The sequence below is a fragment of the Protopterus annectens genome, chromosome 6.part0 (genome assembly GCF_019279795.1).
Source record: "Protopterus annectens isolate FY-2018-M chromosome 6.part0, PAN1.0, whole genome shotgun sequence".
NCBI lineage: Eukaryota > Metazoa > Chordata > Ceratodontiformes > Protopteridae > Protopterus > Protopterus annectens.
This window is the reverse complement of record NC_056737.1, coordinates 388,063,368-388,087,583: the sequence shown is the minus strand read 5'-3', so window position 1 is coordinate 388,087,583 and position 24,216 is coordinate 388,063,368. Positions and strand designations below refer to the sequence as shown.

Here is a 24,216-nt window from a genome sequence, read left to right as displayed (position 1 = left end):
AGCCCATAGGATTACCCTGGCATTATGCCACCCAAACTTATTTCCCAGTGCCTCTGTCGAGTAAAGCCACTGGAGTGATCCCCGGGGTGAATTTTCTATTTTCCATCCACTCATCAAGATTTCTCTTGAAGAGGGCCAGTGAGGTGCTCTGCTTGACATGTATGGGAAGTCTGTTCCGTAGTATGGGCAGTCTCTGGGTTATGAACCTGTCCCTCCAGCATGTTCTGTTGATTGTGGTAATGAGGTTGAGGTCTCTGGAACATGTGGTGTGGAGGGATTGGGATTTCTTTAGATGTACAATTTGTAACAGAGCTGGGTCAGACATGGCTTCTTTGCAAGTCAAGCAGAGATCGCCTCTAAGTAGGTTATATGAGACAGAGAATAGTTGAGTTTTTTTAGTCTGTCCATATAGGACAAATGTTTAAGGCCTAGAATCCTCTTTGTGAGGTACTTTTGCGGACTCTCCAGTTGTTGCAGCTGTTCTAGTGAGGTACATGCCAAATGAGGCATTGTACTCAGTGATTCGCCTAATGAGGGAAGAGTAGAGGGAGACAGTGACCTCTTTCTTCCTGGATGCAAAACCCTTAGTAATGAGATGTGCCACACAGAAGGACTTTCTGACCACAGTGGCAATGTGGTGATCAAAAGAGATGTTGCTGTCAACCTGTGTTACCAAATCCCTTATAATGCCTTCTGTGTTCAGTGGACTATCATCGATGTGGTAATTCATGGAAATTGTTTTTTTTTTCCAAAGGGGATGATGAGACAATTTTTGACATTGAACTTAAGGCCATGGTTCTGACACCAGTCATTGCTCTTAGTGAGGCCTTTCTGTAGGATGTCACCAACACTTGAGGAGTTAATAATAGCTCCCAACTTGCAATCGTCTGTGAACTTTGTCAGCCAGAGTCCCTTCAGAGAAGTAGATTCCAAACAGGAGAGAACTCAGGACCAAACCCTGTGGGACTCCACTCGTGACTGGTCAGCAGTCTGACTTGGAGTCAGCTGCTTTCACACTGTGGTTTCTACCTGTGAGCCAGTTTGCAACCCACCTAGTGATGTAGGGGTTGATGCCTAGCTTAGTGAGTTTTTCTATGATTCCTGAGTGGGGAGTGGTGTCAAAGGCCTTGACCAGGTCAAGGTAGGCTGTATGAACCACCTTGCCTTCATCCACAGCTCTGATGACTGACTCAGAGAAGTAGACCAAGTTGAGCAGGCATGATCTACCCTCCTTTGTGGAGAGGTGTAACTGTAGCAGTGCACTATTCGGTAGGAACAAATCCTGAGGTGAGGCTGTGATTGAACAGGGCACAGAGGTGAGGTGCCAGATCACATTGTCAGGTCGTATAGAAGCTGTAGTCTTGGCCTTGGACAGTGCTGTTTTAACCTGCGCAGCAGTAATACTGGGTGCCTGGCAATCTACTGGTATTGTGACTGGTCCCTTGGGGGAGGGGATAGAGGGGTAAAGATGGCACTGAATCTGTCAGCCAGTATACTGGTAATATCTGTTGGCCCGTTACAGGAGTCACCATTGTACAGTAGCTCAGAGCAAATCTGGGTATTGCTGAGGAGATTCTTTACATAACTATAGAAGGCCTTGTGGTTGCCTTTACTATCTGCTGCAATTCTGTTTTCATAGCTAGCTAGAGGATTTGATGAGGGATCTCGACTTTTTGTTGAGGCTGATAACGGAGTTTTTCCAGTCTTGTTACTTCACCTTTTTCAGCATCAGTTTCCTCCTTTGTTTCTAGAGTTTGTTTATGGCAGGGTTCCACCAGATTGGCTTCCTTTTTTTTGGAGAAGAGCATCTTGGTTCTATTGGGTATGGCGAGATCCATGCATTTGTGTACGTGTTCGTACAGTGCATTGGTGTACCATTCGGCGGTCATGCAACTGATCTCCATTTGCATTGGTGCTGTGAAGTTAGCCACCACTGTTTTAGGAGCCCAAAGTTAGCTTTGGAGAAGTTTTTCATGAATTCCAGGAAACATTGGGCAAGTGTATTGGTACATGAGTAGTTTTCCCAGTTAATGGAGGGGTAGTTGAAGTCGCCCAGTATGAGAGTGTTAGGTTGGACGTTAATTTTCTCCAGGGTGCTTAGGAACATGGAGTGTGTGTCTTGGGACATGGTTGGAGACCTATAGCAGGCTATGACCTGAATCGCTGTCTTACCCAATGTTAGCTGCACCTGAAGTATCTCAGATGTGTTATGTTGGGCTACCAGTCTGGAGGTGTGCGCATCCTTTATGAATATGGAATCACCACAGCCTTTGGAGCTTCGGTCCAAGTTCTGGGGCTGAAAGGTGTAGAATGAGTTATAACCTGGTAGTGCAGAGGTGCTTTCTGCTGCCTTGAACCAGGTCTCTGTTACGCCACAAATGTCAATGTTCTCCATTTTAAGAAGTGCTTCGAGCTAGTGCATTTTGAGATTTAGACTTTTAGCATTGAGCAGGATGACCCTCAGATTGCATTTGTTTGTAGCTGTTACGGTGGTAATTTGGTCTTTGGAACACCTCCTAAAAAGGCACTATAAGGGTGGCAAGAGCCTTGGCCAATATCCAGAAGCCTAGGAGTGACAGATGGAGGTCATCTCTGGCAAAGCATCAAGGTCTGTCAGTCATGTCATCCAAGGCAGACAGATACTGGATCCCCTTAGAATGACACCAGAAACTTAGCCAATTGTTGAAATCAATAATTTTCTGCTTGTACTGTAGTATCCTTCTGGGTGATGGTAGGATAAAGCTCAGGGCTAGGATCTTACCCGCTTGGGCTACATAATCCGAGAGCTCCTCCATGTCTGTTTTCATGTAGTCCAGGGAGGTATGTCTCAGGTCATTTACACCCACATCCAAATCCCCTCTTAAGTTGACTCCAATGCAGTTCTTATTAGCCACTTGTGAAAATTCCTTTCAAACACTAGCTCCTGACACTTGGAAGAAGCTACTCAGTGAAATCACTACCTTTAACATTTGATCTATGAATACAAATGCAGATATTTTCATGTTGCTTCCTAACTTCTTTTGATCTGCTTAGTCTGTTTATTCAGTCATATGATCTGCTTAGTAACCTTCAAATACTTAACGTCTGATGGATACTTAATTTATAGGTTCATAGGTGTTTACTAGGCTAATGGCCCTGAGGTCTTTACAAGCCTAGCCATAGGATTACCCTGGCATAGTGCCACCCGACCTTAGTTCCCAGTGCATCTGTCGAGTAGAGCAGCTGGTGTTATCCCCGGGGTGAAATTTCTGTTTCTCATCCACTCATCAAGATTTCTCTTGAAGAGGGTCAGCGAGGTGCTCTGCTTGACATGTATGGGAAGTCTGTTCCATAGCATGGGCAGTGTCTGGGTTATGAACCTGTTCCTCCAGCATGTTCTGTTAATTGTGGTAATGAGGGTGAGGTCTCTGGAGCATGTGGTGTGGAGGGATTGGGATTTCTTTAGATGTATCATTTCTAACAGAGCTGGGTCAGACATGGCTTTGTAAGTCAAGCAGAGATTCGCCTCTTAGTAGACGATATGAGACAGAATAGTTGGATTTTTTTAGTCTGTCCATATAGGACAAATGTTTAAGGCCTAGGATCCTCTTTTTGAGGTACTTTTGCGGCCTCTCCAGTTGTTGCAGGTGTCTAGTGAGGTACATGCCAAATGGGTCACTGTACTTGATGATTGGCCTAATGAGGGAAGAGTAGAGGGAGACAATGGCCTCTTTCTTCCTGGATGCAAAGCCCTTAGTAATGAGATGTGCCACATAGAAGGACTTTCTGACCACAGTGGCAATGTGGTATCAAAAGAGAGGTTGCTGTCAACCTGTGTTCCCAGATCCCTTATAACGTCTTCTGTGTTCAGTGGACTACCATCAATGTGTTAATTCATGGAAACCGGGTTTTACCCAAAGGGGATGACGACACATTTTTTGGCATTGAACTTAAGGCCATGGTTTTGACACCAGTCCTTGGTCATAGTGAGGCCATTCTGTAGGATGTCATCATCACTTGGGGAGTTAATAATAGCTCCCAACTTGCAATCATCTGCAAAATTTGTCAGACAGAGTCCCTCCATGTTGGCCTGGACTTCAGAGAAGTAGATACCAAACAGAAGAGGACCCAGGACCGAACCCTGTGGGACTCAACTCATGACTAATCGGCAGTCTGACTTGGAGTCGGCTACTTTCACACTGTGGATTCTATCTGTGAGCCAGTTTGCAACCCACATAGTGATACAGGGGTTGGTGCCAGGCTTAGTGAGTTTTTCTTCGATTCCTGAGTGGGGAATGGTATTGAAAGCCTTGGGCAGATCAAGGTAGGCTGTATGAATCACCTTGCCTTCATCCACAGCTCTGGTGACTGACTCAAAGAAGTCGACCAGGTTGAGCAGGCATGATCTACCCTTTATAAAACCAAACTGTGTGGGATCCAGAGTTTGGCGATTCCCTAAATCCCTGTTTATTAGGTCCATGATGATGTGTTCCATAGATTTGCATATTAGACTCGTCATGCTAATGGGGAGATAGTTCCCAGGGTCTGTAGTCGCTCCTCCTTTGTGGAGAGGGATAAGTGTAGCAGTGCGCCATTCGGCAGGGGCAAAGCCTGAGGTGATGCTGTGATTGAACCATTGCACACGGGTGAGGTGCCAGTTAACTCTGCAGTTCCTGTAGAACACAACCAGGGATATTGTCAGGTCCCATAGAAGCTGTATTCTTGGCCTTGGACAGTGCTGTTTTAACCTGTGCAGCAGTAATACTGGGTGCCTGGCAATATACTGTTTTTGTGATTGGTCCTTGGGGGGGGGGGGTAAAGTTGGTACTGAATCTGTTGGCCAGTATACTGGCAATATCTGTTGGCTCGGTATAGGAGGTACCATTGTGGAGTAGCTCAGAGCAAATCTGGGAATTGCCGTGAAGATTCTTTACATAAATATAGAAGGCCTTGTGGTTGTCTTTACTATTTGCTGCAATTCTGTTTTCATAGCTAGCTTTAGAGGATTTGATGAGGGATCTCATCTTTTTGTTGAGGCAGATAACAGAGTTTTACCAGTCTTGGGACTTCACCTTATTCCACATCAGTTTCCTCCTCCTGTTGTAGAGTTTGTTTGTGGCAGGTGACCACCAGATTAGATTGGCTTCTTTTTTTTGGAGGAGAGTGTCTTGGTTCTGTTGGGTATGGCAAGATCCATGCATTTGTGTACATGTTCATACAGTGCATGATTTTATAGTCACGCAACTATTCTCCATTTGCATGGGTGCCGTGAAGTTAGCCACCTCTGTTTTTAGTATCCCAAAGTTAGCTTTGCTGAAGTTTTTCGTAGTGGGTACCTTTTCTGGGAGGGGATTTCCAAGGTGTTTAGTTTGTCGTCGGATCTAATCAGGGAGGAGCTATGATTTGCTTTTGGCCTTTGTGCAAACTCTTTAAGTCTTTATATTATTTAAATCTGGTATGTAATATGCAACATTGCTTTGGGTAAGGGATTTCTCATTACTTGGTGTGTTTGTGTATTTTTTGGACCATTTAACTGTATTTTTCAGTTTGTGTTTTATAAGTTCTATGATTTCATTTGTAATGTATTGCATTTTATTGTGTTTTTGTATTGCATTTGGCCCAGGTAATGACAAATGATAAATATTTTCAAATAATTTTCTCATGTAATTTTTGTTTATTTTTAGGAGCGTATAATAAAAAATATACTCAGCTCTGCGAGAGAAGAACCATCTGGGCCTGCACGGTCAGTAAAACAGTTCTCTCATAATTGTGTGTACTGTTGTAATCAGAACCTTTTTCTTATTTTTAAATCATGTATATAGGGATATTTGGGTGCATTTATTTGGCGTTGTGCAGGCTTCATCAGCTACTTTGCTTTGATTTGCAGGTGTGTTGCATTGTGCAGTCTTGGTATTTGGCTGTGTGAAGAACTTGTTCATGGAACCCAGCATGCACAGATTAAAGAAGCACTTAATGTAGTATGTTCAACGTTAAAGGTAAGGGACATCACAGAGTCTTGTGTGATTGTATATTGTTTTGGGTAAATACAAGCTCATGTATTTATTCCTGTATTACAGACTTGAGTAATTTAAAACCGCTTTCTTTTCTGCAGTATTGATTCAAAATTGTATACTTTTTCCACAAATGTACATATATTCTCTGTTATCCACTTTATCCTGTTCAGGTTGGAGCCTATCTGGGCAAGCATTATGTACACGGTGGAGAAACTGTGCTGGACAGGATGCCAGACCATAATAGTATAAATGGATGTTCTTCATTCCACATTGCTGCAGTCCTAACTATTGGGTAGTCCGCTGTCCAGTCGGCCCGAATACCAAAGTATATGGCTGACGTCGGTCAGGGCGCATTAGACTGACGTCAGAACGTCAGGGTACTAATGCGCATGACCGACGTCATATCCTCAGTCTTTTTTGCCGCATGGTCCGATGCAGAAGCAATTTTGCGAGTGCAGGTTGGCGTTCTGAAAGTTTCTGAAGTCAGAGTTTCAGACCGAATCAAAGTTGGCTAAGTACCCGTTGGGGAATATTTTGGTTTTTCTTGCCTCAGTATTTAACCGGATGTCAGAAAAAGTGAATAACTGTATTTCTTGTGGGAAACAGATACCTCATAGGGATTACCATACTTTGTGTATACCTTGTTTAGGGCCTGAGCACGGCGTTGTTGGATGCCGCTCTTGTGCTAGATTTAACAAACGCACTATTAAGAGAAGGTTAGACTGTGCCAGGTTAGTTTTGGGAAGCGTTGTAATTATAAAATGCCGTCGGAGGCTCCGGCGCCGCTTGACCAAAAGCGCAAGGACAAAGCAGCAAAGCCTAGAGTGGAAGAACCGACAGTCCCAGGCGTCGGATCTTTAGAAGGCTCAGTGGAGCCGGAGGTTTTGCCAGGTGTTTCTTTGGAGTCTCAGGAGAGACTTTACTGTTACAGGATGTATCCTCGCAGGAAGTAGGCCAGGCTGAGGGGCTTCTCAGGTGGCTGTTCTTCCCTCTCTTCCTAAGGTGGTTAGAGCCTCCCTTCTGTTTCCAAGGCTTCTTTGAGAGGCAGGCCAAGTTTAACTTCAGTGGGGTTTCTCCTAGTGCTTCAGGGTCTTTGCCTAAGAAACATATGCTTAAAATGGCAGAGGATTTGATTACTATGATTAGAGGTTCTATGCCCCTCCTGATAAGAGGCCTAGGGTGGAACCTGGGTTTGAGAGTTTTGAGCAATGTTCGAGGCTTCTGAGTCTTGCTGAAGACTTGCAGGAGTATCCTCCTTATTCTGATTCTGATGTGGATGATTCTACTCCTTCAGCTTCTCCTCCTGAGGATTTTTCATTTTCAGAGACTCTGCATTCCATGAGGAGCATTTTAAATGGGAAGGTCAAGATTTCTCTGATTCCAGGAAGAGGCTTAGGGAATTCTTGTTTTACCCCAGCATAGGCCTTTAGCTATACCTCCTGTTCTGAATGTGGTGGAAGATGTTTTTGCAGAGGCTTCCCTCAATCCTGATTCTTTGCCTCCTGCCCCAGTTAAACCGGATAGGTACTATAGGGTGCCTGAAGCTCATAAGTATCTTTTAAGAGTCCTAGGGCAGACCCGAAACTGTCTCTCAGGGGCCTAAAGGTGTGAAGGCCTCTGTTGTTAAAAATCCTGTTCCTCCTGATAAAGAGGCAAGGGCTTTGGATAGATGGGGAAAGAAAGTGTATACTTCTTCCACTTTAGCCATGAGGGCGTTGAATTGTCAGTTTCACATGTTAAAATATCAGAATTATCTCCTTTCACAATTGAAATCTAAGGTGGATGCTCTGGCAGAAGGTATTGAGTGTAAAGAGTTGCAGGATTTAGTTCATGTGTCTGAACAGGTGGGTAAACATTCCTTGCAATGTGGTTTTGATGCTGTGCAGGCCTCCTCGAGGGTGGCTGCCACTGGTTCTGTTCTTCGTAGGCATGCCTGGTTGAGAGATCAGAATTTAGCTGAGCATGTTAAAACCAGGATTTTGGATGCTCCTTTGCAGTCTGATGTGTTGTTTGGTTCGCCTGTGGAAGCAGTCTTAAAGAAAATGGAGGACAAGGCTAAGTCTATGCAAACTGTTAAGGATTTTTTGCAGGTGCAGCCTCCGAAGTTTAGTAGAAATTGGCCTACTAAGGGATGGACTTATCCTGCTTATGAATCCCAGTCTAGGGGTAGGTCTAGACGTGGTAGGGGCAGAGCTCAAGGTTCTTTTAGGCCTAGGACAGGGAGTTCCCCTGCTCAGACTTCTGGTGAGGGCAGGGGTCAGTCCTTTCGTAAGCAGACCCAATGACCTGCCTTTTCAGCTGCCAGTACATTCTCGCCTGGCAGCACCTTTGGGAGGAAGGCTGTCTCTTTTCAAAGAAAATTGGGATTTAATTACCCAAGACAGATGGGTTCTGGATATCATTCACCACGGTTACAGGTTTTATTTCCATACCATGCCTCCTTTCAAAGGCATGCCAGACATTCCTCCTCTACAAAGACAAGAGGCTCACAAGTAAATTTCTCTGTTGCTCCACATAGGGGCCATTCAGCCAGTTCCTGTGCCAGAAAGGGGCCTAGGATTTTATTCTCGCCTGTTCCTAGTACCGAAGGGGAACACGTGGAGGCCAATTTTGGATTTATCTATCCTCAACACTTATCTGGACATTCCCAAGTTCAAAATGTTGACGTTACAACAGCTTTTACCTCTGCTGGGCAAGGATCACTGGATGGTAACTTTAGATCTCAAGGAAGCTTACCTTCATGTGCCTATCAGACTAAGTTGCAGGAAGTATCTGCGTTTTCGAGCTGGAAATTCTCATTATCAGTTCTCTGCATTGCCCTTTGGCTTATCCACTGCCCAGAGTATTCACAAAGGTTCTGGCTCCAGTGATAGCTTACTTCAGGCTAAAAGGAATTCAAATCTATCCTTACTTGGACGACTGCCTGATTCTAGCTCAAGAAAAGGAAGACCTTCTACAGCATTTGGATTATGTCATAGCAGTGCTAAGATGCCTAGGGTATTCTGTGAGCGAAATAAAGTCCAGTCTAGTACCCTCTCAAGACATGTGCTTTCTGGGTGTGAGACTGAATACAGCAGCCCAGATGGCCTTTTTAACCCCGGACAAACAAAAGAATCTTTCCAGTTACTTCCATCAACTATCTCTTCAGTCCGGGCTGACTGCAAGGACAGTCCTTCAAGCCTTAGGGTTCATGGCATCTTGTATTCTGGTGCTTCCCAATGCCAAACTGCATATGAGGAAGCTGCAATGGTATCTCAAAATGTATGGACACAGCACTGCCAGGATTTGGACACTGTCATTCAAATAATACCTTGCATTCAAAAGGAATTTTTGTGGTGGGCTCAGGAATGTCACCTAAACAAGGGACTCTCTGTGACCCGGCCAGAGGCGAGTCAGATTCTAACGACAGATGCCTCAGACATTGCTTGGGGAGCTCATCTAAATGGAAAGTGGATACAAGACAAGTGGCCTGCCAGACTACAGCATCTACATATCAACATGAAAGAGATGTTAGCAGTCCAGTTTGCATTAATGGCTTTCAAGGAGTTACTTCTTCCAGGGCAGGTGTTGATTCTAACAGACAACACAACTGTCATGTGGTACATCAACAAACAAGGGGGAACACATTCTTGCCCATTGTGCAGGCAAGCAATGATTTTATGGGAGACTGCGCTCAGCTTGCAACTAACTCTTCAGGCAAGGTTTCTGCCGGGAGCACAGAACTCCTTAGCAGATGTGTTAAGCAGACAAATCATGGATCCCCACGAGTGGAAACTGGATCTTCATGTATTTCAAAAATTGACAGTGTCATGGGGAACTCCAGACATAGATCTGTTCGCTTCTCCACTAAACCACCAGCTGCCAAAGTTTTGCACAAAGAGGTTTCATCACACAGCTTGGAAAGTGGATGCTCTTTCTTTCAGTTGGAAAAATCTTCATGTGTATGCTTTTCCACCTCTGCCTCTTCTCCCAAAGGTGCTTCTAAAGGTCAGACAAGACAAGCCAAGGATGATTTTAATAGCTCCAGATTGGCCTCGGCAGCACTGGTACCCATTACTGAGGAGTCTGGTAAGGAAGCCTCCATGGCCTTTACCCTCGATTCCACACCTGTTGTCTCAGAGGGACGGTCACCTGCTCAATGTCAAGCTTCAATCTCTTCATCTAACAGCCTGGCATATTCTGTTTTGAAAGACAGCAGGTCTCAACTTCCTCAACAAGTTTTAAATGTGATTATGGAAGCCAGAAGACCTAGTACAAGGAAAGTGTACGCAGAGAAATGGAAGAGATTTTTATTTTGGAGTGCAGCAAACAATTTGGAGATTTCTGAGCCTAATTTGAGTGTGGCTCTTCAATATCTTACTGAGTTATTGGACAAAGGTTTGTCTTTCTCTTCCATTAAGATTCATGCTGCAGCAATTTCAGCTCACTATGATTGTGACCCACCATTGTTTTCGCATCCTTTGTTCAAGCAATTTCTTAGAGGGGCAAAGAATATAAGACCCCCGTAGAGCTCCTACTCCTGCTTGGGATCTCAATTTTGTGTTGGAGAAACTTACTCTACAACCTTTTGAGCCTCGGCTACTGCTGAATTGAAATATTTGTCATGGAAGACTGCTTTTTTGTTGGCCATTACTTCTGCAAGAAGGGTTTCTGAGTTGCAGGCCCTTATGGCGGTAGAGCCTTTTTGATTTTTCATAAGGATAGGGTATCTTTCACGTACTAATCCTTCCTTTATGCCTAAGGTGGTTTCTAGTGTGGCTTTAAACCAAACTATTCATTTGCCTACTTTTTATGCAGATCCCCAAAATAAAGGGGAAAAGATTTTGCACACTTTAGATGTACACAGGCAATTGCGTTATTATTTGAGCAGGACTAAGGATTTTAGGCAGTCTCAGCAGTTGTTTGTTCTTTTGCTTTGGGTTCGCAGGGCAAGCCTGTGTCAAAACAAACTATTTCTAGGTGGATTGGGTTTTGCATTGCATTTTGTTATTCCCATCATGGCAAGGAGATTCCAGCTGGAATTAGGCCTCATTCCACTAGGGCTACTGCCACTTCTACAGCATTTCTAAGGGGGGTAGCCACTAAGGATATTTTGGAGGCAGCTACTTGGAGTTCAGTGCATACTTTCTCTAAGCATTATCACCTTCCTCTCTACTCTAAGTCTAGGGCTGGTTTTGCCACAGCTATTTTGCAAGGCATGTTGTCAGTTCCTGCTTCCTTATGATTTGCCAGCCTCCCTTACCTCTGCTTTGGGATTCTACCCAATAGTTAGGACTGCAGCAATGTGGAATGAAGAACATAGTACAGTTTTGTACCTACCATAAATGTAGATGTTCGAGGATCCACATTGCTGCAGTCCAATTTACCCTCCTTCCCCTCTGTGTTTAAGGGTGGTTGTGTAGGTGAGGTTATATTCTGGTAATTTTGTATATATTGTACATATTTTTGGTGCAGGTATGTTTGGAATTTTTGATTTCGGCCTTAGCTTTTCAGGGTCTTCTGACATCTGGGGCAAGAAAAGACTGAGGATATGACGTCGGTCATGCGCATTAGTACCCTGACGTTCTGACGTCAGTCTAATGCGCCCTGACCGACGTCAGCCATATACTTTGGTATTCGGGCCGACTGGACAGCGGACTACCCAATAGTTAGGACTGCAGCAATGTGGATCCTCGAACATCTACATTTATGGTAGGTACAAAACTGTACTTTATTAGTATACATGGTTATTTTTACTCTCCCTCCACCCGCACTTGCACAGATGTATCATTTTTTAATTGGAAAACCGTGTCATGTAGTTGCTTCATAAAATAGATATATGCAAAGAATAAATGATAAAAAAGGCTGCTGATTAAAATAATGGATTTCTTATCTCCTTGTGCCTTGGCAAAAATCCCTCCAGGGAGTATATAGCACAGCAGTTGTTTTGATTTGTTTCTTGTTGCATTCAACATTAAGGCTAAAGGTCCTTAAAGTGTAAAACTCGAAAAAGAAAATAATTTTCTAATACAATAATAAATGCCTGAAATATTTACCAACTCTAGAAGGTGCATATTCATTTTTTAAAACAGTATTGCACAAGTCAGCTCTGATGTTTCTGTGCAAAGTAGTATACAAACATGGCTTTTATAATTTGTTTGAAAGTTATCCCTGATGTGCTGTGTGTGTGGCTATATATATATATATTTATACGTACAAATATATATATATATATATATATATATATATATATATATATATACACACACACACACACATATATATATATATATATATATATATATATATATATACATACACACACACACACACACACACACACACACATATACACACATATATATATATATATATTATATGTGTGTGTGTATATATATATATATATATATATATATATATATATATTTATATATATATATATATATATATATATATATATATATATATATATATATATACATATATATATATATATATATTTTTTTTTTTTTTTTTTTTTGCAGTTTATATTATGTAATAATGATGCAACTGCCTTTTGCTGTTTCTACTGCATTTTATGTAATATTTTTTTGTATGTAATCAGTTTAGTTGTGAATGTCCTTGCCCCTAGTGGCCCAGGTCACAGCTGAAAAGGGTATTTTGACCAGGTCACTTCCATGGTTAACAAAGCTTAAATAAATAAGAAAATAGTGTATATATAGTGTGCATATTTCTAGTCCTGGTGGAACATTTTGGTAAAGAAGTTGTGATAGCATGTCCATTCCCATTAGCATAACTGCGATGACAAATGCATTTACTAGCAAGAGTTACTATGCTTGTAGTTTATCTGTAAGACATTGTGTGGAGCCTTCTTATTAGAATGTCTGACTTATGTTAGGGAATGTAGAACAGCAGGACTCTCTATCGAAATGTTAGGACTCCGGTTCAGATTGCCAAGTACAAAAACTTAAAAAAAAAAAAAAAGGCAGGAGAAAAGAAAATATCAAATATCACTCTACTACTTCTTTATACTTATTTTTGACAAGTGGGTCCAAGCTGCCCTACACATCCCAGAGTGGAAGGGAAGCCTGCTGGACTCCGTGAACAGATATGTGCCAACTGCCAAGATTGTCATACCACAGAGAAAAAGGAATTTCTAAGAAATTTTAATCTCGGGCTTAGTATATTTAAAGTCCAGATTTTCATCATGTGTTCTACACATTTCGGGATTAGTCAGTCCAAGTCCCAACATTTTAAATAGCTACTTGAACAAGAAATGTGTTGTCTTATTTAGACTTTAGAAAATACATCAGAGATTTAACTGTTTTGATTAGTGTGCAGATTGCATCTGTTTTACTGATGGGCTTCAGAGCAGCAAAACCTAGATGCCCGTATGGAAATGTACTTCATGTAGGCCAGAATGGCAGTTTTTGTAACTGTGGTGGAATCTTATGTAAGTTGGCAACTACTAGCAGCCAGTTTTTTAAAGTAAACTGAGAGTTTGAACACATCCACAGCTGTGGCTATGTCTTTCAAGTTCTAGGTGAATCATACTTAATACTGGTCTAGAGACTTATGAGGGAGCTATGGCTCTGTCTTCCAAGTTCTCAGTGATTCATTGTTATTATTGAGCAAGAGACTTGTGATTACAAATATGGTGGACTACTATTGTAAAAAAAAAAAAAAAAAAAAAAAAAAAAAAAAAGGATCTGATGTTTGTTCTGTCCATCCTTAATTGATGGGTCTGTCTGATCCATACAGATCTGACATCAGCAGCTCCAGACTTTTGGATAAAAGGCTCAGTCTCCTCCCTGTACCCATAATTCCTCTCCGTTAACTGCGTATCCCAGATCTCTCTTGCAGCTTGAATGCTACAGTAGCAGATATCCTTGGCTCAGTGCTGTTCCAGATAAGTAGATTTTTTTGAAAACTTTTTTTAGTCAGATTCTTGGCTAGTACTACTGTATTTCTTCCCTTTACCTCATTTGAGGTTGTTTGTGTTTCTTTTTCTGCATTCTTACTTATTTAATAAAAAACTTTTAGATAGCATTTAGCTTTTTCCTGCTGTTAACTACTGCTTTTTTCTTTCAAGCAGGTTTATTGCATAATCTATTCTCTTGTTGTGGTTAGCTTAATCAGTGTGTTACTCTTTGCTCTTCACTGGCATTCCTGGATGTATGTCTGTGACTTTGCGGAACACTGTGATGTCTTTGATCAATGCCCCCATGATGGGTCCACTTTCTTTGACCAAAGGTGAAAGATATTCTGTTTGGAAGTGAGCTGGATGGCAAGACCTTGCCTGACATCTTGAATTGCTTCTTTACACCTCAAAGGACATTCTCTTAGAACCAGAAACAGGGAAAGAAACTGTGGTTTTGTAAACCTCAAGAGTTCGCCCCGACACTTCTAGCGGTAGGCCCCCCCCAGAAGCAGAGGGGGGAATAATCACAGTGGAAGCCACCATCACTGCAGCAGCGGTTGGTAGAATCAAAGGTTTCAGTGCTCCTGAAAGGCTGCCTGACTGCTGTATTCTGGAGGCAGTTGGAGTAACTTGTGTCTATACCTGTTAGCTTGGACAACCATCACTCAGGGTTATTGGGTGGAGAGAATCATAACCAGAAGTTACACAGTTCCATTCCTGTATCGTCTTCCAATTCAGAAAGACTTCCCTTTGTCCCACCCCCACAAAGGAAGGTTGCAGCACAAGAAGTGAAATACTGCCATAAAAATGAGTCATCCAGGAGGTCCCGCTAGACCAACAAGGATCTTGAAGTCTATTCAAGGTTCTTTTTGTAACTAGAGATCAGGGAACTGAAGCCCATTCTAGACCTCAGCCAGTTAAATCAATATGTAAAACAGACAATGTTCCTGATAGTCACACTTCAATCCTTCCTACCAGTGTTAAGGAAGGATGATTGAATGTGTGTGGTAGTCCTTCAGCATTCTTATACTACCACATCAGGATAGCGGGGCAGTCCAGATGGTTCCTCCCTTTTTATCTGGGAGCCAGTCATTTCCTGTTCAGAGCCCTGTCATTTGGACTCAACGCAGCCACACTCACCTACCCGTGTGTTCACCAAGTGCATAGCAGGGGTTGCGGCTCATCTCAGATTGCTGGGGTTTTCCCTGTGCTCCCATATCTGGATTTACTGTCTCATAACTGTTTACTTCTGGGATATGTTACTTCAAGACAGGGATTCTTTGCTCCAGCTTTCCTCCGGTCTGGGAGTCATGATTGGTAGATAGATATTTATTTTACATTTGTTGAGTGGGGTAGTCCAACTTGGATACATGTCCATTTTCAGCGGCGTCCTGGGGAGAAAAGCTCCATGATAGTAATACACATTCAACATTTAGTAAATCCTAGTTTCAAGCAGATTACAATCATAAGCAATACCAGCGTTTAGCACATATAGTATTAACTTTTTATAAAACACTTTACAAAACATAACATTATTGTCAAAGTTATATGTACATAATATTACTTTCAGGTTTAAGACACATTTAGCAGCAGTTATACAATTAACCCTTCCTTTCGGCTCAGTCAGACACCCCCGTTTAACAAATGTAAAATAAATAAGTAAATTAGTGGTGTGGCAGAAAAAAGTTAGAAGTAGTTGAAGGTAAGGCACCTAAGTAATGAAGAGGTCACTAGTTGGGGTTAGTGCAAGGACATAACCAATGAGTTTTGAAGTATTTCTTGAGTTTGTTTTTGAATTGAGTTAGTGAGGGATGTTCATCGTGCATACAGCTGCAGTCATTACAGATGGGTTATCCTGCGTCAGGCGGGTCCTCGGTCGGCCGAATTCCAAAGTCTAGGTCCGGTGTCGGTTGTCGTCGCTTCTTCCCTGACGTCAGTGTGGCAGGGGTATAAAAGAGGCAGCCGACGCAATTTTCTTCAGTTTTTCTTGCCGCGCGGTGCCCGAAGCAGTTCGCAAGTGCCGGTTGGCCAGCTCCTGAGATTTATGAAAATATTTCAGCCGAAGTCTTCTTGAAAGCTAAGTACTCTGTTGGGGAAACTTTTCTTGTCTCAGACCGATGTCAGACAAAGTTAATAATTGCATTTCATGTGGGAAGCAAATACCGCATAAGGATTTCCACTCTTTCTGTATACCTTGCTTAGGCCCAGACCACAACGTCTCGGCCTGCCGTTTTTGCGCTAGATTCAACAAGCGCACTATTAAGCACCGGGCGGAGTTCGCCCTTCACTATTTTGGTAAAAAATGTAATTATGTTATGTCGTCGGATACTCCGACTCCAGTTTTGAGTAAAAGACGCAAAGATAAGGACCGACATACGAGGTCCTCACCGACTACTGACACCACGCTAAGGCCGACTACCGGTTCTCCGGTTCGGTTCTCAGCGAGGCGCATACGCAGCCCCTGAGTACCGATGACACTACATTACAGGTGTCTTCAGTACCCGAGGTCGCAGGCTCCTCGGCCCCCATTCCTACTGCAGATACCGACGCCATTCTTAGCGGGGAAACTCAGAGTTTAGACAGGCCTGCCATTTCTCAAGGTGTCTTCTGGCCTTCCTCCTTCTCTATTAAAGCTTTCACTAAATCTAAAGCAGCCATGAAAACCAAAAAACAGGGACCTCAGACCCCCTCTCAAGGCCCCATGCCTAAAAAACAGATGCTCAAAATGACTGAGGATTTGATTACTCTTATCAGGGGTTCTCAACCCCCTCTGACAAAAGGCCCAGATTAGAGGAAGACTACCCTTCCTCAGATCAAGCCTCTATTGCCTCTGAACATTCTGAGGACCAGGATTATGCCTATTCCCCTTTCGAAGATTCTGATACAGAGGAGTCTATTCCCTCGGTCTCCCCCCCTGAGGACTACTCTTTTGGGGAAACCCTACATACATTGAGGGAACACTTTCACTGGGAAGGCCAAGATTACTCAGATTCCAAGAAAAGGCTCAGGGATTTTCTTTTGCTCCCCCAGCATAGGCCCCTGGCTATCCCTCCTGTTTTAGATATATTGGATGATGTGTACACAGAGGCCAGCCTTAATCCAGATTCTCTGCCTCCAGCTCCTGTTAAACCAGACAGGTATTACCGGGTTCTTGATTCACACCAGTTCCTATACAAAAGCCATACTGCTGACCCAGAAACTATTTCACAGGGTCCCAAGGGAATTGAGGCCTCTACTGCTAAAAACCCATTACCTTCAGAGAGAGAGATTCCAGAGCTTTAGAAAGGTGGGGAAAAAGGTGTACACCTCGGCCACTTTAACCACGAGGGCATTAAACTGTCAGTTCCATATCTTAAAGTATCAACAGTTTTTGTTATCTCAGTTGAAAAGCAAAATGACACAACCAGAACAACCAGATTTAAAAGAGTTGCAGGATTTGTTGCATGGTGCAGAGCAAGTGGGTAAACATACCTTGCAGTGTGGTTTTGATGCTTTAGAGGCCTCATGTAGAGCAGCTGTTACGGGGTCTGTTATACGTAGGCATGCTTGGCTCAAAGAGCAAGCCTTACCAGATCATGTCAAAGCTAAATTATTAGATGCACCTCTTCAAAAAGATGTATTGTTTGGTGTTAAAGCTGAGGAGGTACTAAAGAAAATGGAGGAAAAAGCGAAATCAATGCAAACAGTGAAAGATTTCCTGCAGGTACAACCTCCACGTTTCAGCAGAAATTGGCCTTCAAAAAATTGGTCCTTTCCAGCCACGGACAGACCTCAAAGGGGCAGATACAGACGCCCAAGGGGTAGAGGGCAACCTCAAGGATCTTTCAGAGCCAGACAGTGGCAAGCACCAACCCCAAGAGGTGGAGAAGATAGATCACAGTCATTTAGAAGACAGACACAATGACTTCCCCCTATACCTGCCAAGCAAAGCTTTAATGGCAGCATCTTTGGGTGGAAAACTGGCATTATTCTCAAAAAATTGGCATATTGTTACAAAAGACAAATGGATTCTGGACATTATAGACAGAGGCTACAGGTTCCACTTTCACACCCTTCCAAAAATGAGAGGTATGCCAAACCTGCCACAAAATCAAAGGGCAGAGGCACAAAAACAAATTTCAGCTCTCATGGACATGAAAGCGATTCAAGAGGTACCTGCAAAAGAGCAAGGTCAAGGGTTTTATTCCAGACTATTCCTGGTACCAAGGAAAGACAAAGATTGGAGACCTATCCATCCTAAACACATATCTACAGGTACCAAAATTCAAGATGCTCACATTACAGCAGCTTCTTCCCATGCTGGGCAAGGAGTCTTGGCTGGTAACATTGGACCTCAAGGAGGCATACCTGCATGTCCCTATCAGACAAGATTGCAGAAGATGCCTCAGATTTCTTGCAGGTTCAACCCATTATCAATTCTCTGCATTGCCCTTTGGCTTATCTACTGCACCCAGAGTGTTTACGAAATCCCTGGCATCAGTAATCACCTTCTGCAGACTACAAGGAATACAAATCTACCCATATCTGGACGACTGCCTGATTCAAGCGGACAGCAAGGACATACTACTGAAACACCAGGCATTTGTAATAAAACTGTTGAACTTTCTGGGATACACAGTCAACAAAAAGAAATCAAAACTATTACCCTCTCAACAAATAATTTTCCTGGGTGCCAGCTTGAATACAACCACCCAGATGGCCTACCTCACGCCAGACAAACAAGAGCAACTGTCTCAATACTTCAACAAAATGGCAACCTTCACCAGGCTGACTGCAAGGAAAGTCCTGCAGGCTCTGGGATTCATGGCATCTTGCATCCTACTAATCCCATGTGCAAAGCTGCATATGAGGAAACTTCAATGGTACCTAAAAAACTTATGGTCTCAACACAGCCACAGCTTGGAAACAATTATAACACTCATTCCATGCCTTCAAAAGGAATTTCTGTGGTGGGCTCAAGCATGCCAAAGAAACACAGGTCTTCCTTTCTGTGTACCTCAAGCAACTCAAATCATCACAACAGATGCCTCAGACTACGCCTGGGGAGCACACATGACGGATCAGTGCATTCAGGGAAAATGGTCCCAAAAAGAGAAACACCTACACATCAACCAAAAGGAAATGCTAGCCGTGCAAAATGCTATTATGACCTTCAAAGACCTACTGCATCCAGGCCAGCTATTGATAAGGACAGACACCACAGTGATGTGGTACATAAACAAACGGGGGAACTCATTCATACCCCCTGTGCAGGCAAGCCATGACTCTATGGAACACAGCACTGGAATTGCAAATTCAACTACAGGCACAATTCCTGCCAGGGAAGGAAAACACACTGGCAGACAGCCTAAGCAGAAATATGACAGATCCACACGAATGGAAGTTGTATCCTCAAGTTTTCGCAAAGATAACTCAGGCATGGGGACAGCCAGACATGAATCTCTCTGCTACCCACAGAAATTACCAGTTGAAAAAATGTTGTTCAAGGACCTATCATCCACAGGCCTGGAAAGTGGACGCACTTTCTTTCAATTAGACAACGTTGACAGTCTATGCTTTTCCGCCTCTTCCTCTGCTGCCCAAAGTTCTATTAAAAGCCAGAGCAGAGAGGCCGAAAATGATTCTCATTGCTCCAGACTGGCCAAGACAACACTGGTATCCGCTCCTGAAGAGCCTGACACATTCCCCACCATGGATCCTACCTCTAGTCCCTCTTCTGTTGTCCCAGCACAACTACAAGACCTTTCGTAGCCAGCTCAAAACCCTAAATCTAGCTGCATGGAGAATTCCTTTATTTCCCAACAGACACTCCTCTCCAAGGAGGTGCAGGATGTCATTTTGGAGGCCAGAAGACCTTCTACTAGAAAAGCCTACTCCGCCAAATGGAAACGATTTTGTGCCTGGAATCAAGAAAACGGCCAGAATCCTTGGGTAATAAATTTACCTCAAATTTTACAGTACCAAGCTAAGATGTTAAACAGTGGACTTTACTTCTCCTCCATCAAAATCCACGCTTCAGCCATTTCTGAACAATACAACACAGATCCTTCTTTATTCTCTCATCCTCTCTTAAGGCAGTTCCTCAGAGGGGCAAAGAATATAAAACCCCCAAGGAAACCACCAGTCCCTGCTTGGGACCTCAACTTCGTATTGGAAAAGCTGACCCTTCCTCCCTTCGAGCCAGCTTCTTCAACAGAACTACAATACTTGTCATGGAAAACAGCCTTCCTTCTGGCTATCACCTCAGCACGCAGGGTTTCGGAGCTACAGGCCCTCATGGCTGTGCCAACCTTTCATCATTTTCCATCAGGACAGAGTTTCCTTACGAACCAACCCTACCTTTATGCCAAAGGTAGTATCCAGTGTAGCTTTGAATCAGACTATCCACTTACCTACCTTTTATCCTAATCCACAAAACAAAGGGAAAGACTACTACATTCCTTGGACATTCACAGACAACTTTGTTATTATTTGGACAGGACAAAGCCATTCAGGAAATCCGAGCAACTCTTTGTGTCCTATGCTACAGGTGCTCAAGGAAAGGCTATTTCCAAACAGACAATCTCAAAATGGATAGCCCACTGCATACGCTTTTGTTACTCATTTCATGGAAAAACTGTGCCTACAAGCATCAGATCCCACTCCACCAGGGCCACAGCTACCTCTGCAGCTTTCCGCAGGGGGGTTCCTACCAAGGACATTTTGGAAGCAGCCACTTGAAGTTCAGTGCACACTTTCTCCAAGCACTATCACCTTCCACTATACTCTAAATCTAGAGCGGGATTTGCCACAGCAATCTTGCAGGGCATCCTTGCTCCTCCTAGTTCCACTTAGTGCCTGCCACCCCTACTTAGCTTTGGGATTCTTCCCATCTGTAATGACTGCAGCTGTATGCACGATGAACATAGTACAGTTTTGTACCTACCATAAATGTAGATGTTCGAGTGCTCATACAGCTGCAGTCCAGGTTACCCCCCCCCCCTCCGTCCCCTCTTAGGACAGGCCTTCTGACAAACACCTTTATCATACAACCTTTTTGGGGTATTCTTTTATGGTGTATTTGCTTGCAACTACTGTTTTTTGATTTATCTACATTGCATGTTAGCATAATTTTATGTTTTGCCTTCCTTCTGGGGGCACCTGACATCTGGGGCAAGAAAAACTGAAGAAAATGGCGTTGGCTGCCTCTTTTATACCACTGACATCAGGGAAGAAGCGACGACAACCGACTCCGGACCTAGACTTTGGAATTCGGCCGACCAAGGACCCGCCTGATGGCAGGATAACCCATCTGTAATGACTGCAGCTGTATGAGCACTCGAACATCTACATTTACGGTAGGTACAAAACTGTACTTTCTAGGGTCAAGTCAGCTGGGAGTCTGTTCCATGTTTTTTCCAACAGAGTTGGCAAACAGAGAGTCCCCAGCTGAGTAGTTGGATTTGTATGTTTGAACTAGGAGTCTAGTGGATGATAGCATTGGCCAGGTGCTGGTGTAGGGCCTGATGATATTTTTTAGTGCAGGTGTATTGTTTGGTTGGTAAAGGACTTTATGTGCCACTATTAGCTGGTTGAAGACAGTTCAAGCCATCCTAGGTGATTTAGGTTGCGACAGTGGTGTGTCCGGTAGGCTATGCCAGCAGAAAATCTGGCAATGTTATTATGGCAGGATGATAGTTTATTAAGATCTGATTTGTTTAAGTTAGAGTAGAGGTAAGGTGTAGAGAAGAGTTGATAGATGGAACGGGCAATTGCAGATGTTCTTCGTGTTTCACTTTTGCAGTCATCACACTTGGGTTATCTGACAGCAGGTAGCCCTCAGTCGGCCCGAATACCAGAGACTTGGTATTTGTGCGTCGGTTGCTGTCGCTTCAGGACTGACATCAGGTTGTCAGGGGTATAAAAACATGCAGCTGACGCCATTACATCAGTCTTTCTTGCCAAGGAGCCCGAAGCAGAAGCAGTTCGCACGAGTGCCAGTCGGCTGCTACCTGAGTTTTTGTTTCTGAAATTGAATCATCCTGAAGTCTTCTAAAGCTAAGTACCCCATTGGGGATCCTTTTTTCTTGCTCTAACCGATGTCAGAAAAAGTTAACAATTGTCTCGCCTGTGGAAAGCAAATGCCACACCGAGATTTCCATTCTTACTGTGTCACCTGTTTAGGCCCAGACCACGATGTACCTCATTGTCAGTTTTGTGATTTGTTTAGTGCCCGAACTATTCATCATCGGGCCCTTTTTGTAGCTGAATACTTTTGTTCTCGATCTTCGTATTCCGAAATGGCTTCGGTAAACCGTCCGACTACCGATCTTCCAAAAAAACATAAGGATAAAGACAGACACACACCGCACAGGTCCAAAGCTGCCAATGACTCTTCCATTAAGCTAGTCGCCAGTTTGTTGTACTCAGTGAGGCGGTTTTGCAGCCTCTGTGTCCCACTTCGATGGATTCACAGGTTGCTACCGAGACCCGTTCAGAGACCAGTATGCCGCAAGACTCTTCTTTGAGTACAGACCCTGCAGATGTCTCTACCTTTGATGGGTCCGGAGCCACTGTGCAGGCACCGGCTTCTGAGGAAGTTCTTCACATTACCGATATTCGACACAAACCGACGACTTCTTTCGCATCTTCAGTTCTTTCTAAAACTACCAAGTTTCTAAGGCCAAGAGTACGAGCTACGCCTAAAAAATGACGATCCAAACTCAAGAGCCTACTTCCTTGCCACAATCTCAAATGCTTAAAATAGCAGACCTGATCATGCTGATTAGGGGAAGCCAGCCTTTTCCTGCTAAAAGAAAAGGAGACCTGTCCCCAGCAGCTTTAATTGACCAAGAGTCCGACGACTCTGAGGTTTCTGAATATGAACACATGCCTTTATCTGCCTATGAGGATTCATATGCAGAGGAATCCATTCCTTCTGCTTCCCCTCCAGAGGATTTTTCTTTTGGTGAAATCCTACATACTTTCCACTGGGAATGGCAGGATTATCCTCAGTCTAAAAAGAGACTCGTGGATTTTTTAGATTTATCACAGCACAGACCTTTAGCTATCCCTCCTGTTCTGGATGTTTTGGAAGATGTCTTCATGGAATCCAGTCTAACTCCTGATACTTTACCCCCTGCTCCAAGGAAACCAGACAGGTACTACAGAGTCCCTGACTCTCAGATTTCTTTTCAAAAATCCTACTGCTGACCCAGAGGTCATCTCCCAATGACCTAAAGGAATAAAAGCAAGTACAGCTAAGAATCCCATCCCTTCGGACAGGGATTCTCGAACTTTAGACGGGGTAAAAAAGTATGCACCTCTGCAACTCTTGCAATTAGAGCATTGAATTGTCAGTTCACATGATGAAATATCAACAACATACTATGGAACTTATTAAGCAAAGATTATCTACATTTCCTTCCTGTGCAGAAAATAAAGAATTACAGGAGCTTATGCATTCTGCGAGCCAAATCAGTAAGCATATACTCTGCAATGTGGGTTTGTCGCCCTAGAAGCATTTTGCAGGGCAGCAGTCACAGGTTCTGTACTTAGAAGCCATGCTTGGCTTAAGGAAAAGACCTTGCCAGACCATGTCAAATCAGAATTACTGGACGCTCCTTTGAACAAGGACAATTTGTTTGGCACCAAAGCAGAAGAGTTTTTAAAAAAGATGGAAGAAAAGGCTAAGTCTATGCACACAGTCAAAGATTTTTTGCAAGTGCAGCCTCCGAGATTCAGTAAGCATTCCCCTCAAAACATTGGTCCTTTCAAGCCCCCTCAAGGCCACCTCAAACTAGAACCAGGGGAAACAGACCCCCAGATTGCAGTCTCAGGGTATGCAGAGATATTGGCAGTGGAGTACCTCCACTTCTAAAGCATGGAGTGCTACGCCACCCTGTATAGAAACAATTCACAAGGACATCTCAGCTCCTCTCCTCACCTCTGCCCAATTGGTCGTGCAACTAGGAGGAAAACTTGCTCACCATGCAAAAAACTGGACCTCCATCACCAACGATCGATGGGTCCTCAACATAGTATCCCAGGGGTACAAATTTTATTTCCACATGCTGCCAACCCAAAATGGGTTCCCAAACCTTCCTCCAAGCCAGTGGGCAGAGGCACAATACCAAGTTCTGTCCCTGCTCTCCATAAGGGCAATTCACATCCTGTTCCTGCAGAACAGATAGGCCAAGAGTTTTATTCCAGACTTTTCCTGGTACCCAGAAAAGAGGGCATCTGGCACCCAATCTTAGATCTATCCATTCTAAATACTTTCCTGGTGGTACCAAAATTCAAAATGCTCAGCCTACAGCAGCTTCTCCTATGCTGTCCAACGAT

The 24,216-nt window shown here is 43.5% G+C and overlaps 1 protein-coding gene across 7 annotated transcripts in view; it reads left to right on the top strand.

Moving 5' to 3' along the window:
• RALGAPA1 (Ral GTPase activating protein catalytic subunit alpha 1) overlaps window positions 1-24,216 on the top strand; it is a 5,382,632-nt gene that overhangs the window by 3,616,301 nt on the left and 1,742,115 nt on the right. For all 7 annotated transcript variants that reach the window (XM_044074134.1, XM_044074135.1, XM_044074129.1 and 4 more), the window contains 2 exons: window positions 5,664-5,722; window positions 5,867-5,975. In XM_044074134.1, coding sequence (XP_043930069.1) covers window positions 5,664-5,722; window positions 5,867-5,975 — 168 coding nt within the window. The remainder of the gene's footprint in view (window positions 1-5,663; window positions 5,723-5,866; window positions 5,976-24,216) is intronic.